Source organism: Fusarium sambucinum, chromosome III (assembly GCF_050947815.1).
Source record: "Fusarium sambucinum isolate potato_lamoka chromosome III, whole genome shotgun sequence".
Taxonomy (NCBI): Eukaryota; Fungi; Ascomycota; class Sordariomycetes; order Hypocreales; family Nectriaceae; genus Fusarium; species Fusarium sambucinum.
Window position 1 is genome coordinate 4,593,801 of NC_139292.1, and position 15,083 is coordinate 4,608,883.

Genomic DNA, 15,083 nt, shown 5'->3' on the forward strand with positions numbered 1-15,083 from the left:
GTGCAGCGCAGCGCATGGTAGGGCAGTCAGCACCCGCGACTGAATACGGTCGAAATCGATCTGGATGAGACAGCACCTACACAAGTGTGTAGAGGCAGATGCTGGCCTTGAGGACTGTTACATTGAACATTTGTGGTGCCAGATTGTGCGACAGATCCCGCGTGCTCATCAAGTTGGACTCCCCCCTTTCGTTGGAATACATGGAAGCGGATACGGATATGCCACTGATTTAATGATGCTTTAGACGGCTGCTGTTTCACTCGGGACGCAATATTTCGTCGAGAACCCACATATTTCCCCCTTCAAATCGTCAAGTTTGGACTCGAGAAAGGCACCAAATCCTGGCGTTCACCTACTTTATTATCCAGCTTACAGAGATGACCCAGCTGTCAAGCATGCGAAGTATCTGGTCTCCATGTCTTGTCCGATACAAGGAGATCGAGATCCTACGACAAGACAATATCGGAAGTGTCGCTCGGCATTTCATGCTGTTTCAACAGGCCTGGAATTTTACATTTGATATACGGCAATGGATTTCTCTTGCCGACAAACTGTCACATATTCATGGAGTCATGGACTGATTGCAGTTGAAGTCATTGTTGCTGATGGCTTACAAGGCATTGGTTGTCACATGCAGCATTTACAAGAATGTTGGCTTCGAGATTTGGAACCAAGACTCATGTTAACGCTGTGGAGACGAAAACTTGCTCCGCTGTTAGTGATTGACGAGGGCTAACCAGCTAGCACTATCAGTGTTACCGATCAAGTTACTTACTCACTAACATCGATGTACAATTGGTTACAGATACGACGTGCGAGTGGACTTATGAACGACGCTAAGCCGAGAGCAGCCAAGCAAGCGCGCCGCAGAACAGGCTCAGCCTCCCCCCCGACTCAGAAGACCAGTCTTCACCGTCCGCTGAAACCCAGGCGAACCCGACTTGAAGCATTGCAGTTCATCCCAAAAGTTACTACAAACGCGCGCGCGCTTTCGTTTTGGTAAGGTTTCCATCTCCTTATTCGATCTCTGCACTGTTATTTGCTACCTGTGTATGCGCTTTCCCCTTCCCTTGAAGACAGAGTGCGATATATGGTGTTGTACGGGAACGCTGTCGTTTCTCGTCGGTTTCGCTTCACTTTTGCCTGCCTTGTCTGTCCACTATTCTTTTGACTTCCCTCTTCCCCCGTTGGTTGTTCAACTGCCTAGGCCCTGGTCTGGTTGGCTAGCCCAGTTCGCTCGCACTTTTGCATGGACTGGTCTCAGTGTGCGCGTCCTTGGCTTGGTTCATTCTCCCCGTAACCGCGAAAAATTCTCCCTCACTGGGTGGCTCGCTGGCTAACCACCGTCGCCCTGTCCACTCTCCACTGTTGGCGGTGCTGGCAACTGAAAGTGGCTGCTACAGTACCTTGTCCCTTACTCTTTTGCTTCCATCAGGTCCTGTCCATCCTGTCGCGCGCTCGTTTCCTGCTGGATTTCCTCGTTCTGCCTATCTCCCTCTCCATCCATTCTCTCCCGACCCGTCATTCCCATCTACCATTTGCCGTTTGAGCGAAGCGCGTTGCCCTGCACCGACCACCGTGCCCACCAATCCGTGCTCTTTTTTATTGCCCACTTTCCTGTCTCCTTTGCCTTAGTCCATTCCCAGTATTGGCAGGCTGACACGAGGTCTTCTCGCTGGTCTGGCTTGGTCTCTCGCACTACACTACTCTCCACCAAACCCACGCCGCGACGCGACTTGTCCCATCACCACCGTGTCACTGCCTCATCTTCCATTCATCGCTTCCCATCTCAGCCTTTCGTCATTGTATCCTCGTCTTCTTGGCACTCCTCCATGGACGCATTTCGCGTGCCTGCTGATCGCTAACTCTGTCGCGCGCAGCCTGCTGGGTCGATCGCCATGAGCACCTGGATGAACGACGCCGTCCCTAACCACAATGGCAACGGTTTTCCTCATATAAACGATCCTAATTCCGTCAGTTCCATGATGGATCCCTCTGCATTTATGGCCAATTCTGGCCAATTCAATCCTGCACAGTTTCAGAACCAGCAACAAATGGGCGCCGCTATGCCTAATGGCCCAGGTTCCATGCGCAATGCCTCACCTTCCTTCCAGAATTCTGTATATCAAACCAATTCCGTCATTCCATCGAAACGTCCACGCCCTCGTGACGAAAGTCTCGCTGGCTCTCCTAGTCAAAATCCCGGAATGCTTCCGACGTCGCGCTCCGAGACACCGCAACAGCAATCATTTGCAGGCGGCTTTCAGCCTGGCGCGGTCCAGCAAAACCCCGGTCAATTCTCCCATCTTCAAGCAAACGGCTCCGCCAACGCAAGTCCTTCGCCGATTATGAGTAGCCAAATGCGACCAGGAAGTGTTCCTCAGCGAGTTGCGACCGCATCGCCGCATCCTTTTTCGCCTAGCGGCCAGCAATTCAATCCTCAGACATCACCGATACCATCCGAACATGGCACTCCACAGCCAAACCATTACATGCAGAATATGGCGCAAGGATTCAACCCGAACTTTGCTGCATCTCCTTCGAACGCTCGACCTTCACCGAACCCGAACGCGATGGCTGGCAACCAAATGATGGCTCAGCAGATGGGTCAAATGCCACAGCATATGGGTCAGATGCAGGGCAGCATGTATCCTCCTCAGATGCAGCAATCTCAACAGCAGCAAGGAACGCCACAGCAGCAACAAGGCCAGCAGCCGTCGGGGCAACAAACCCCCCAACGCCAAGGACTGACCGACCAGCAGAAGATGGCTGCCTATCAAATGAGGTTACAGCAACAGCTCCAAGGCAACGCTGTCCAAATGCAAGCACAAATGCAGGCGCAAAATATGGGCCGTGGTATGATGCCTAATAAGCAGGTACCTGGGATGCCTAATGGTCAAATGCAGCAGGGAGGCATGCGTCCTCAGCAGAGGATGATGGCCAACGTGAATCCCGAACAGTTCATGAAGAATCTCACAACTCTGATGAACTCGAAGGGCTTGCCTTTAGACCCAAACCCAATCGTTATGGACCGACCAGTTAACCTAATGCTGCTATTTCAAGCTGTCCAGAACAAAGGAGGTTATAAACAGGCCACTACAACTCCAAATGGCTGGCCGCATGTGGCTCAGATGCTTGGACTGCCAGTTCAGAATCCTGTAGTGCCGCAAGCGTTAAGGACGATCTATGAACGCAACCTCTATAAGTTTGAGGAAGTGTGGCTCGCCCAACAACAGAAGCAGAGACTGATGCAGCAGCAGCAAGCGCAGCAGCAGCAGCAGCAACAACAACAGCAGCAGCAACAGCAACAACAACAGCAGCAGCAGCCCCAACAATCACAACCACAACAGCCTCAATCTCAAGGCACACTTATGGGACAGGCCACACCACAAAAGCAGATGCAACCCGGGCAGCAAATGAATCAAGGCGCAATGCCCCAACCCGGGCAGCAGCCTCAGATGCAGCAGCAAACTCCCATGAAACAAATGACACCCGGCCAACCCCCAGTTAATGGATTTTCAACGCCGCAGTCTCAGATGCAGCCACAACCCGCGACAATGCCAGGTCAGACCCCTCGCACCTTGTCGCAGTCTATGGAAGGCTCTGCTGTGCCAGATTTCTCCAGTGCCCAATCTCCTGCAGCCCGAAGAGCAGGAAGCATATCGCAGAGTGAAGGACGACAGGCCTCAGTGGCTCCTACCGCAATTGCAGAAAAAATGCCCCGATTGGCTCCGCAATCCGATGAGTATAGTCCTTGTGCTCGGGAGCTTTCTACGTTTGGAGGTGTTGATCTAAATGCCCTTAGCAAATTGGGCACAGAGTTGGAGCGGTGGAAACCAGACGTGCCTCCTCTACATGAACTTGGCAATATCGACATCGCCGCTCTCACCAAGAGTTTGCAGAGTGGAATCCACGGAGAGACACGCCTGGCCCTTGACGTATTGGCGGCTGCATCGTGCTCCATGAATCAGCTGCACTTCATCCAACTTCGGTACTGTGATGAGTTGATAGAGGCTCTAATCGAGTGTGCTGAGGATCAGGTGGAGATGTTGGCCGAGCATACAGTTGAGGTCTCCGACGAGATTCAGTTATCACCTTATGAAGACGTTCTGAGAGCTTGTCGCTTAGAGCGGTTCAACATTCGCGATTTGCCCGTTTTCGGCACTCAAGAATATGAGTTAGAACGAGCCGTCGATCGATTAATATGTGTAACGACAATCCTGCGCAATTTATCGTTCCCTGGCGAGGCAAACGAGAATCATTCTGTTCTTGCAGATGAGATTGTTATCAAGTTTCTATGCGTTGTCATCAGATATCTCGGCACGCGGACGATGCTTCTACGATCCCAGAACAATACGTTGGACTTTATGAAGGATGTTGTTATACTGCTTTCTAACATCGCTGGCACAATAGAGATTCCAGGACGGGAGCAGGCCCTTTGCCTTCTACAATTCCTCCTAGCATTCGCGCCGGCGCCTAATCCCACAGTCTCGGACGGAACTCTCTTCTTCTCGCAATACGAGCCAAGCCTGCACGCTTACCTGCCCCATGCTGTTGATGCCCTAGCAAAGCTACTGGCACGCGATGAGCCTAATCGAACACACTACAAAACTGTCTTTGCCCTTGATTCTGCTAGCAGCCCCCCTTACGAGTTGCTTACACGGGCCTTTGGTTTGGCCATTGCCCCTATTCCGGACAAGGCGAAGTCACAAACACGTCAGCCCAACTTGCCATCTCTTGTCGAGGTCCGCAAGCCTTTCTTAATGCAAGGACTGCTTGCGGCCGAGATATTGGCATCACTCGCCCCAGGTTCTGATAGTGGGGTTGCACAAGCCTGGCTCTCGTCTGGCAACGATTTTGCCCAGAACCTTTTCAGGCTTATCCGCGACCTGAGTCACCTATACGAGCAGCCTCAAGCTCAAGGACCTCGGGCAGGCCCAAGAAAAGACCCAGAGTTGGTTTATATCGTTGTTGTAGCGGTGGCACTCTTAAGGAGATTAGCCGAGAAGGCTAGAGACGTCAACGATCCTACATCGTCGATACCAGCTAAAGCCATGCCGGCACCTCATACTCTTCTGGAGGCTTTGTCTATGCAATCTGCAGAGTGGTCAAAGGAAGAGGTGCTACAGAAACTCTCCACCTTCTTTGCCCTTGGGAGATAATTTGCCTACATGAGGGTTCATTCTTGGATTTTTACCACACCATATTACCCGGATAAGCTTGTATGTTAGTGTTTTGAGAAACATGGGATTGGTGTCTTGTCATTTGAAGCGTGTGCTTCTCGTTTAGACTTGCATTCTGGAGTCGATGGTTTGGGGACATGACAGGTGACGATGAAACTGCTTGTCTATGCACGAGTGTATACAGGATGTTGAATGGTGAACAAATTAAGTTTTTTTTTTGGGACAAACAAAAATATGCTTCTATGATGCGTCTTGCATTACTATATGTATTGTACATCTTTGGTCGTCTAAAATAGGGGCGACTCGTCCATATGATACACTTTTTACATCCTCATTCATGTTGTTCAAAAAAACAAGATCTGCTAGAACCCTTCATACATCACTCGTCATGGAGTTTCTTCAAAAGCCGACATCGAGAAGCCATTTCAACGTCTGGGCATAAAAGTCGCCCTGTAATAGTGTTAGCTACGAATGCAGCAACTGCAATAAATTCCCGACTGACCTTGATTTCAATATGTTGCGTTACGGGATTTATTCGAATGTCCTCTGCCTTAATTTGTAGATCGTCCGACAAATCCTTGACCAGTTTGAGGTGGTCGCCCTTCACCTTCTTGATAATAACGATACAGCGGTTGCCTCCAGACATCCACTTGCGATAGACGGGAAGTTGGGCATATGGTGTACGGTTGATGATATATTGAAGATGTGCAGCGATTCGTTTGCGATCTTTGGATGGCGAAGGAACTATGGGCTGCTCAAGAGGTCGTACTTGGTAAGGAATCTTGTTCTTTCTGTTGGGGTTGCTGGGCTGGTCCCCAGGGTTCGGCTTGTACGAGACGTGCTTCTTGAAAGTTGGGTTGCGAGCGGGGGCTGTCCTGACTGTGGTGAGGAAAGCTCGCTGTGTGAAGGATACAGGCTGCTGAGAGAAAGCCTGGCGCCCTATTGAGAGGGATTGAGAGACGGAGAAACGCATCGTGAGGTTGTGTAAATTGATAGTTCGAGGTTTAGAGTTCGTCGTCAACTGAGATTTTTCGAGTGTGATGAAAGTCGGACAAGGGTCAAAGTTCTCGGAACGGGATAAGATGCTTCCCCCAAGACAAGATGTCAGTTTCAATTTGCCGAATAACCTTTCGATCGTCCTTCGCTCTCACTCAGTCTCACCTGTGGTCGCACTCTAATCGCCAAATGCTCGCTGAAGGGAAAATCTCAAGATCACATGACTCCTAATCTCCAATCGCCGGTAAATCCACGGAAAGAAGCTAAACCCCACACCACCGAGTGGATTGGCGAAATTCACCAAAAATCTGCCCCTCCATCAAATCCAGTATCACGACTATCGGCGAGTCACTTTTTTGTTCTTCCCGACCGAACCCTCCTCCTTCGCTCGACCGAAATTTACCGACCTCCCACCCTTCCGAAAAAAAACCAAAAATATCGCCCACGATGGAGGATGTTCTCAACGCCGTCTCGGCCGACGGCTCGTCGATCATGCCCCGCCTTGCGCCAAACTTGAGCCGACATTTGCTCTTCCCTCTGATCCAGTTCGAGAGCGAGAGGGCTGAGGAGCAAGGTCTCGATGCCAAGGCCAAGGAGCTTCTTTCCGGAAAGATCAAGCTCTTGGAGGACACAAACATGACCGATTACGTCGCGACTCTCTACTGCGAGCTCCACGGTGTCGAGAATGCTCCCGAAGAGTACAACAAGAAGAGACAGGAGGTTCTTTCACAGTTGGAGAACTACGAGCAAGCCACCGCCAAGATCGCAGACCTTTTGACCCAGGACGAGGTCGTCAATGGCCTTCGAAGCGACAAGGTTGCTAACTTGGAGTTCCTCAAGAACCAGCACGGAGTAAGTGATACGTCGAAGGAGCTCTCTTGTCACCTGATGCAGTATAGCTAACGAGCCTCTCACTAGGTTACCATGGAAATGGTCAACGCTCTCTATGACTTTGGTCAGTTCCAATTCCGATGCGGTCAGTACGGTCCCGCCGGCGATATGCTCTACCAGTTCCGAGTTCTGTCCACCGATAACGACAAGGTCTCTGCTGCCACCTGGGGTAAGCTGGCCTCCGAGATCCTCCAGACTAACTGGGAGTCCGCTGTCGATGAGCTCAAGAACGTGAGAGAAAACATCGACTCCAAGCTCTTCAACAACCCCCGTGCTCAGCTCGACCACCGAACAATGCTTCTCCACTGGTCTCTCTTCCCTCTCTTCAACTGGGAGGGTGCCCGGGAACCCATCTTGGAAATGTTCTTCTCCGCTCCTTATATCAACACCATCCAGACCTCTTGCCCCTGGATCCTGCGATACCTGATCGCTGCTGTTATCACCGGCCGTGGTCGCGCTCGCAACAGCTCAATCCAACAAAAGCAGATCAAGGACATTATCCGCTACGTCCGCCAAGAGGCCTACGAGTACACCGACCCCATCACCCAGTTCGTCAACGCTCTCTACATCGCCCACGACTTCGAGGCTGCCCGTGAGGCTCTTTCCATGGCTGCTGAGGTTTGCCGAAGCGACTTCTTCCTTGCCTCTTCTGCCGATGCCTTTGTCGATGCCGCCCGACACCTCATCTGCGAGAGCTACTGCAAGATCTTCAGTCGAATGAACATTCGTGACCTCAGCGCCAAGCTCGGCCTGAACCCCGACGACGGTGAGAAGTGGATTGTTAACCTGATCCGCGAGACTCGATTAGATGCCAAGATCGATAGCCAGGACGGCACCGTGATCATGAACCACCCTCCCAACAATGTCTACCAGCAGGTCATTGAGAAGACCAAGGGTGGCTTCTTCAGGACACAGGTCCTCAACGCCGCTGTTTCAAAGTAAAGAGCATGACGAGTTGAAAATGGGCTTTTTTTATTTGTGGGTTTTCTTTGCAATGACTCAAATTGGGCAACGCAATCCAAAGAGAGGGACGCGAGATACCTCTTCGCCGGAAGATGGCACCCTCCGCTGCTTGAAGGGGGGGAGCAAGATACGGCCTCCGTGTTTTATAAGGAGGACCAATCCATTTGAAAAATGGGCAGGGTATAGCAAAAGCATAAGACGGAGGGAGGAAGTGATAGAGCAGCGAGGCAAGATGAAAACACGGGCCAAATGGAAGAAGCGGTGGTTTTTAGAGGCCCTGTATATCCCCGGTGATGCGGTTTGCATTGCATGGCGTTCTCGGAAAAGGGAAGAGGCAAAGGGGGATAATGGAATTTACGTTGACTGTTGAAATGAATCATCTACTCGCCTCAGCTCAGACGCGTTCTTTTGTGATGATTGTGTGGCGCAGCCGTCACAGTATGCCAATTTTATGGATATCTGCAAGCTCTTCAATAAGCTAGATTTTGTCCATCATTACTCTCATATTTGATGCTCTGCCCCTATGACGCCAGGCCGTGGTAAAAAAAACCTAAAAACTCTTCTAATAGCTAACATATGGATTGCCTGACTCAAAGGGGTCAAAACTACTGCTACTCACCTTCCCGACTAGCAAGCCATACCATGCCCTTGAGGCTCTCAACCACACTGTCTCGCATCCACCAAACGCCCTCGTCTTCCGCTGTGGTCTCCTGCTCGTCCTGTCCTTCAGTCTCAAGAGGTGCGTTTGATTCTGTGATGGTTTCCTGACTGTCGAGCATATTGGACTCGCGTAATCGACCACGCACAGAAGCCCATTCGAACAGTAACTTCGCCCCTTCAAACCGCTCTCTGTCCGTGCCCTCAACGATACCCTTTGCCATCTCCAATCTTGCATCGACGGCACTCCCCGTATGCTGGGTGTCATCTGCTCGCTCAAGCACCACCGCTCTCTCTGCGTAGCTAATGCCACAAAGGCTGTCGAGGCCAAACACCCACTCCATGGGATCTGTGCCCTTCTCATCGCTACCTAGTGCCCGAAGGGTGGATGCGAACGCCCCCTCGCGTGGTGGACGTCTACGGAGATAAAGACTCTGCGTATCCTCGAAAGCAGCTCGAACTTCTGGGTTGGAGAAGTCGAGCTCCACGTCCCAGAACTCGGGCCCACAAGCGGTCGAGAGACTGGCTATTTGATCAACCGGTGGTAGAATGCAGGGCGCTGTTCGATTTAAGACGGGTTCTGTTGATGTGTTCTTGCGCATCTTGATTTGAACAGGTGCAGAAATCGGCTGGCCAGTGAGAACATCCTTGGTAACTAGACATCGTTGCTCTGTAGCCAAGACCCAAAAATGGCGAAGAGCCTGTAGATGGGAGCGATTGTCCATAACATTTGTAGGGAAGATAGGATAGAACGATACAAGTAGAGAAGCAATGGCAAGGTTACTGGTACCAAATGTTGCTGTTCCACATCCCAAGAATAAAGCTCCAATTGCAAGATGTGCAGCAAGGTGAGATCCATAAGGAGTTTCTGGATCGTCACGACCATGGAGTGCGCGGAGGCGACGAAGAACGGGGATATCGCCTGTTCCAGCCATGACAATAGATGCTGATATAGCCACAACATCCTGACACATTCGCGCGTTGGTTCGAGTTAGTTCTTCATCGTAGGGTGGTGTACCATTAGGATGCATGCTTGCCGTAGATGGTATCTGTGTGATTCGCATGAACTGATCCAAATAGTAAAGCAGAAGATCTCGGACTTTGGGGGAAGCACTTCCAGAGAAGCGAAGCGCGATAGAAAAACAGAGGCCAGCAACTATGCTGTGAAATGCCATGTCAGTTGACCGCAGCTTTGTAGTTGATTGTAGCTTGAACTGTGGGCGGTAAGGGCGTGGCAAATTTTTGCGAATCCAAGCAAAGGTTGGCTCAATCTTTGACCACATGATGAGGTTCTTTGTTAGCGTTCTCAAAAGGAGAATGTCAGGTCGGATATAGTCGAACTGCAAGACTGAGTCCGGTATATCAATCTTGCGCGCCACGATCTGATCTTCTGACTTCATGTAAATAAGGGCCAAAGCCATGACGGCCCCAGCTGCTGCGCGATCCAAGACATGAACTATCTCGATGTTTTTGGTAGTAGTAGCATGAGAAATAAGTTTCTCTGTTACTTTCATATCGTGCAAGCCTTTGAGATCATTGCCTTTACCTAGGTTGATGAACCCAAGGGAGAAACCAGCCGCCAGCCGGTAACATTCACTTCTCAGGGGCTCTTCTTCATCCTCCTCATCAATGTGTTCAATCTCGGAGAGCATAATTTCACTCATTCTCCGATGTTGGCTGTTGGCATAGAGAAGCCCGATACCCATTATGCCCGAGGTTTGTGTCAAAGGTGATAGGTTGAGTTCCGCTGCACCACGTGGTAACATCCTCGTAGCGTGGACAGAAAGCAAACGCGTAATCAGCGAGTCCATCGTACCCATGTAGGATGCAGCCAGGCCCAGAAGAAGGCCGATGGAGGTCATGGTGTGTTTTGGCGTTAGGTACTTGAACGCTACCCATTTGGCCACATCCTTCAAATGGCCGTTGAGACCAAGAGCAAGCAAGAAGCCAGCATGGCGGTTGTTGAGGTCCTGGTCAGGTTTGTTGTAGAGAATCCAAGACGTATCAATGCCTTGTGCTTGAGGAGATATGGCGAGTCCAGCTGCAACGCCTTGATGGAAGAAGCCCCAACAGACCTTCTCTTCTGAGAACTGCGATTTGTCTACGCCCACCGTGGTGTTTGTCGGCTTCACGATGCAGTTGAGATTGAATCCGCCGATATGGAATTTCTGCGTGATCAACGGATAGCGCAGACTGTAATATAACAGGCCTCGCCCAGCAGGGATGGCCAAGGTGCCTGTAGCGATTCTTGTAACCAGCTCCTTTTGCTTCTCAAGATATTCACTCTCTGGCCAGCTTGGGTGAGGATCCAGTCGAACTAGTCTTGCTTTGTTGGTTGAAAGTAAGTCCTGAGCTTCGTTTAGGCGACGATCTTCTTTGAACAAGGAGCGAATAACAGCTTGACGTTCAGTTCCTTCACCTTCGTCATAGCCAACGTTGTTTGATTCATCAACGCTTTGACAAAGCAGCTTGTAGTCCCAGGTTGCGTTGTGCGTGGGCGTCTGAAATTCGTCAGTAAACCATCGACGAAAAAGGTGTTCCAATCTTACTAGAATCTTGGATGCGCTTGTTTTGGGGCGCTTTCCAGGGGTGAGTATGAGACTGATGTCTCTACGATCAACCAGCTCGAGGAGGTCCTTTGACCAAGAGGTTGGTGGATGTGGTTGGCACAATGAGATGGCATCCCTCAAAGGTACAAGAACAGCTTCTGGAAGGTTATCAAGCACCGAATTTGTGATCCTGGTGTCCCGCATGGCTTCCACCATTTGTATCGCACTGGTGGTTGGCTTCAAAAGTCTGAAAAACTGTTTGAACATGAGCGTCCTCGGGAGTATAGGCTCCCATCGTCGGTCCTGCGATTTGTCTGTTTCGGATAACTGCGAGCCAGCGTAGTAGATATCTGCTGGAGTTAAGTAAGAAACCCTTCGGTCTCCAGTAAGTCTTGCCTGGATCCAAGAGATGACATCCGGCTGTATAGGAGGCTGAGGTACCGCGGGCCTCAGATTAAGATCTATGGGACGGTTAGTGTTGACCGTTGAATCAAGAGCTTCTGCGCTTACCAGAGTCATGGCGGTGATCGATGTCTTCTTGTATGCCCGCTTCGTATATGGATGTAAAGTTATGCCACTTAAACCAACGAGCGATCTGACACATGATAACGCGGAGATCAGCACGGCCCGGTGATTTGAATTCTGGCGTCATGATATCCAACTTCTCTTCTTCAAGAAGCAAGTGCAGGCCCATAAACACATCAACGGCTACCTTGCGCCGACTTTCCATGCTTTTAGCTAGAGATGTTGGCATGTACCCGGCCTGTCCGAATGCTGTTTCGCCAAGTGCAGAGACTATATACTCTTTGGCTAAAGAGACATGGCGGGAAATGAATGTCACGGGCGGGTTCTCATCTCCCGCCGAAGATGTTGTATTATCCGTATCTTCATCCAATACCCATCCCCAGCCCCCATTCATCATCCATGTTGGGCATCCCAACGAGTTGGACGCTTCACCGGCCTCCAACGACTTCCAGTCTTCAGACTCTTTTATGGAACTAAAAGAGCCCGAAGCAGGCCTTCCCCTGCGAATGGGGAGACGGGCCTTGGGAAATGGCTTTGAATCCTTGCGGCCGAGGCTCAGGAATAAAGATAGGAGTAGAACAGCCATAGCAGACCATTCTATATCTGTAGTTGATTCTTCGTAACCTCCTAACCACTGCATACAATGGAGCCATCCGGCATATATTTGTTCGCCGAGAGCATGGGGCAATATGCTTCGACAAACATCGAGAATCTTGCGAACATGAGGGGATCTCGGCTCAAGTTGTATTCGAAGTTCATGAAGCCGACCTTCCGCATCAACAACGTCAACAATACCCCCTTGTCGGGGATGGCGTACACCAACAATACTCCCGTTGCTGAAATCAATAACCTCAGACTTCCTCTGTGTGATGTCGCGATCCAAGGCCCTGCCTCGATACTGCAAGCTTCTAGTATTGTCAACGAAGAGAATAGAAAGCGATATCTTTGTGAGAACACTCCAGGGTGCCTGGGTGCTCAATTCGTGCCGACCATCCATCGACTCAGAAAGAATCAGAATTGCAGAATGGTCTCCATCCACGACCTTGCAAGAGTCGACGACATTCTGCGCATGCCTACGATCGATGACAGTTGCCAACACAGTGGCACCTTCAGGAGTGTTCTTCTTTCCGCCTTTAGTACTTTTAGCACCTTTGTTTCCTCCGTGCTGAATACCTAGCTCCAAAGTAAGAAGCTGAAGTCGTCTCTCGGTGGCGTCCTGAATGCCAATCAAAAGTTGACTTTGGTCATGGCCATCAATAGCAAAGGGCGGTGCTACTAGAATGAAAACCTTGGTCTGAGTGCGGGCTGGCTGGTGCGAATACCGCACGTTGGAATTATTCATGGGTACGCTATGAAGTTTGGCAAACAATATTTCATGCTGTAATCCATCAAACTCGTGGTCATCCAATCCCATGTTGTGAAATCCTTCGTCAAGGCCCTCGTAAAATGGTGCCGCTAGCAGACTGCTCAAACTAGGATGGATCTGATGGGCATAGTTGGCGCTTAGACGACTTCCCTGGGATTCGTGTCTCCTGGCCCCAACATGGCTAGTGTGCAATGGTTGTTCGGGCATTATGGCTCGGTCATGAGAAGCAGACAGGTCGGCTCTCGCCAACATGGAGCTGACCCTGCGAGAGCTCCTACGTGCGGCACCGGTCCCTTCTTTGTCTTGCTGTTCCAAAGACGAGACGAGATCTATCATAGGCTTCTCGAGCCTCTCACTCTTCCTCTGCCGCTTTCCTGGTAGAGGGGCCCCAAAACTCTCTCGGAGATTGGGCTGCACAGGCGTTCCAGGAGCACTCGCAAAGGCAGATGGCATGGAGCTACGACGCCGGGCAGCCTTTGACTTGGCATCCTTTTGCCGATTGAGAAAGGGGTCTTCATGTTGCAGGTAGGTAAGGCGCCAGACAGTGTATTCACTAGTTTCACGGTTGATTGTGACCGCGATGATTAGGGGTTGGTTCAAATCTTGAGTCAGTGCACCAGGTATCTTGATCTCTTCCACATGTACAACTTCTTCTGCTGCATCAAGGAATGACAGCTTTTTCTTTGCAGTCTGTCTTAGGCTTTTAGCATTTTGGGATTCTTGGTTTGTGACAACCAGTCCAAGCTCAAGTAAAGGGTCCGTTAATGAAACAAGCCGTGGCCAACGAGACTCGGGCTGCTCCAGCGGCGCCTCCCAACAATTTTCCAGCGTTGAACGAAGTGGGAGCGCTTTGGGGTTTCCAAGGCCTTCTACCGAGAAGGTGGTTTGCTGAGAACTATTGAATGCCGTCAACTGCGAAGAGACGAATGAATTGGGCGGGACTCGAGGAAACTTGAAAGATATAGGCGCAACGCTTTCGGCCTTCTGCTTGCGTTGAATTATAACTCCAACAGGGCCTGCAAAGGCGGATTCAACCTCGAAGGGCATATGAACGATATGGCTAGTACCAGACAGAAAGTATATGTGCGCCTGCGTCTTGAGAAACACAACCAAAGCTTTTGATAAAGTAGGTCGTTGGTCTGATTGAGCATCGTCATCTTGGGTAGATCTGTCGTCCTTTGAAGCAGGGAAATATGCTAGCAGAGCCTGTATAACAGGTTCTTTTTCAAGTTCGAATCGAAACGTCTTGCGAAATATACCACCTCGACACCATATGACACAGTGCTCGGTAGTGAGTAACTCATCCTCGAGGTTTCCATCGTATCGGTCGTCTGTTGAAATGTCCCAAGTGTACGACGGAGATGGCGGATTGGGTGGTAATAATTGTTCATTGATGGCATGTTGAAGCCCTGAGGGCTGATGCAACCCCAGGGACTTCACCGTCGCCATGTTCTGGCAGCCGCCATAAGCAGCTTCTGTTTTTTCGATTCGGTCGATCGGTCGAAGAGGCTATCAAGAGCTTCTTTAGTGGTAAACTCGTGATTTAGGTTTCTCAGTGGACGAATTGAAGTGAAGGTATTGATTGTTGCGCGACAAGATATTTGTTTGTGTTAAGACATTCACTAGGTGCACTGTGCCCGAAGGTACACTGTAATACTTTGTTAGTGGCGGGGCTAAACATTTAGGTAGGCGCGCTGACACCGACCTTCAATTGAATCCATAGGTGCTTTAGCGCGTCTAGAACCCAAGCTCATTTGGAGCTGCCTCGTGACGTAGCTGCAAGGTACAAGGTACATTCACCTACTATTGCATCCAGGTGTCGGTGGAAGCTGCCATAGCTCTGGTTTGGGCGCTCTGCTACCTTACCGAACCCCGACAGCTCAACTTCGCATCCTATACCCTCGCTGTCTTTCTGGACCTTCTCACTTCCCAGCATGATACCATTGCCATCGG

At 50.5% G+C, this 15,083-nt stretch overlaps 4 protein-coding genes across 4 annotated transcripts; 2 read left to right on the forward strand and 2 right to left on the reverse strand.

The window, feature by feature from the left end:
* Positions 1 to 1,898: 1,898 nt before the first annotated feature.
* Positions 1,899 to 5,162, forward strand: FSST1_011716 (uncharacterized protein; the record flags this gene model as incomplete). The annotated part of the gene is made up of 1 exon (XM_083234874.1): positions 1,899 to 5,162. One exon carries the CDS (start codon positions 1,899 to 1,901, stop codon positions 5,160 to 5,162), a length of 3,264 nt encoding a protein of 1,087 aa, XP_083081412.1.
* A 420-nt stretch (positions 5,163 to 5,582) lies between these two features.
* Positions 5,583 to 6,156, reverse strand: FSST1_011717 (mitochondrial 54S ribosomal protein mL49; the record flags this gene model as incomplete). Its single annotated transcript, XM_083234875.1, has 2 exons — positions 5,583 to 5,633; positions 5,686 to 6,156. The coding sequence occupies 2 exons, from the start codon at positions 6,154 to 6,156 to the stop codon at positions 5,583 to 5,585; spliced, it is 522 nt and encodes a 173-aa protein (XP_083081413.1).
* Positions 6,157 to 6,626: 470 nt separating this feature from the next.
* FSST1_011718 (eIF3 subunit 6 N terminal domain-containing protein) lies at positions 6,627 to 8,012 on the forward strand (the record flags this gene model as incomplete). Its single annotated transcript, XM_083234876.1, has 2 exons — positions 6,627 to 7,031; positions 7,098 to 8,012. 2 exons carry the CDS (start codon positions 6,627 to 6,629, stop codon positions 8,010 to 8,012), a joined length of 1,320 nt encoding a protein of 439 aa, XP_083081414.1.
* A 632-nt stretch (positions 8,013 to 8,644) lies between these two features.
* Positions 8,645 to 14,579, reverse strand: FSST1_011719 (anaphase promoting complex subunit 1; the record flags this gene model as incomplete). The annotated part of the gene is made up of 3 exons (XM_083234877.1): positions 8,645 to 11,191; positions 11,240 to 11,700; positions 11,750 to 14,579. The coding sequence occupies 3 exons, from the start codon at positions 14,577 to 14,579 to the stop codon at positions 8,645 to 8,647; spliced, it is 5,838 nt and encodes a 1,945-aa protein (XP_083081415.1).
* Positions 14,580 to 15,083: the final 504 nt, after the last annotated feature.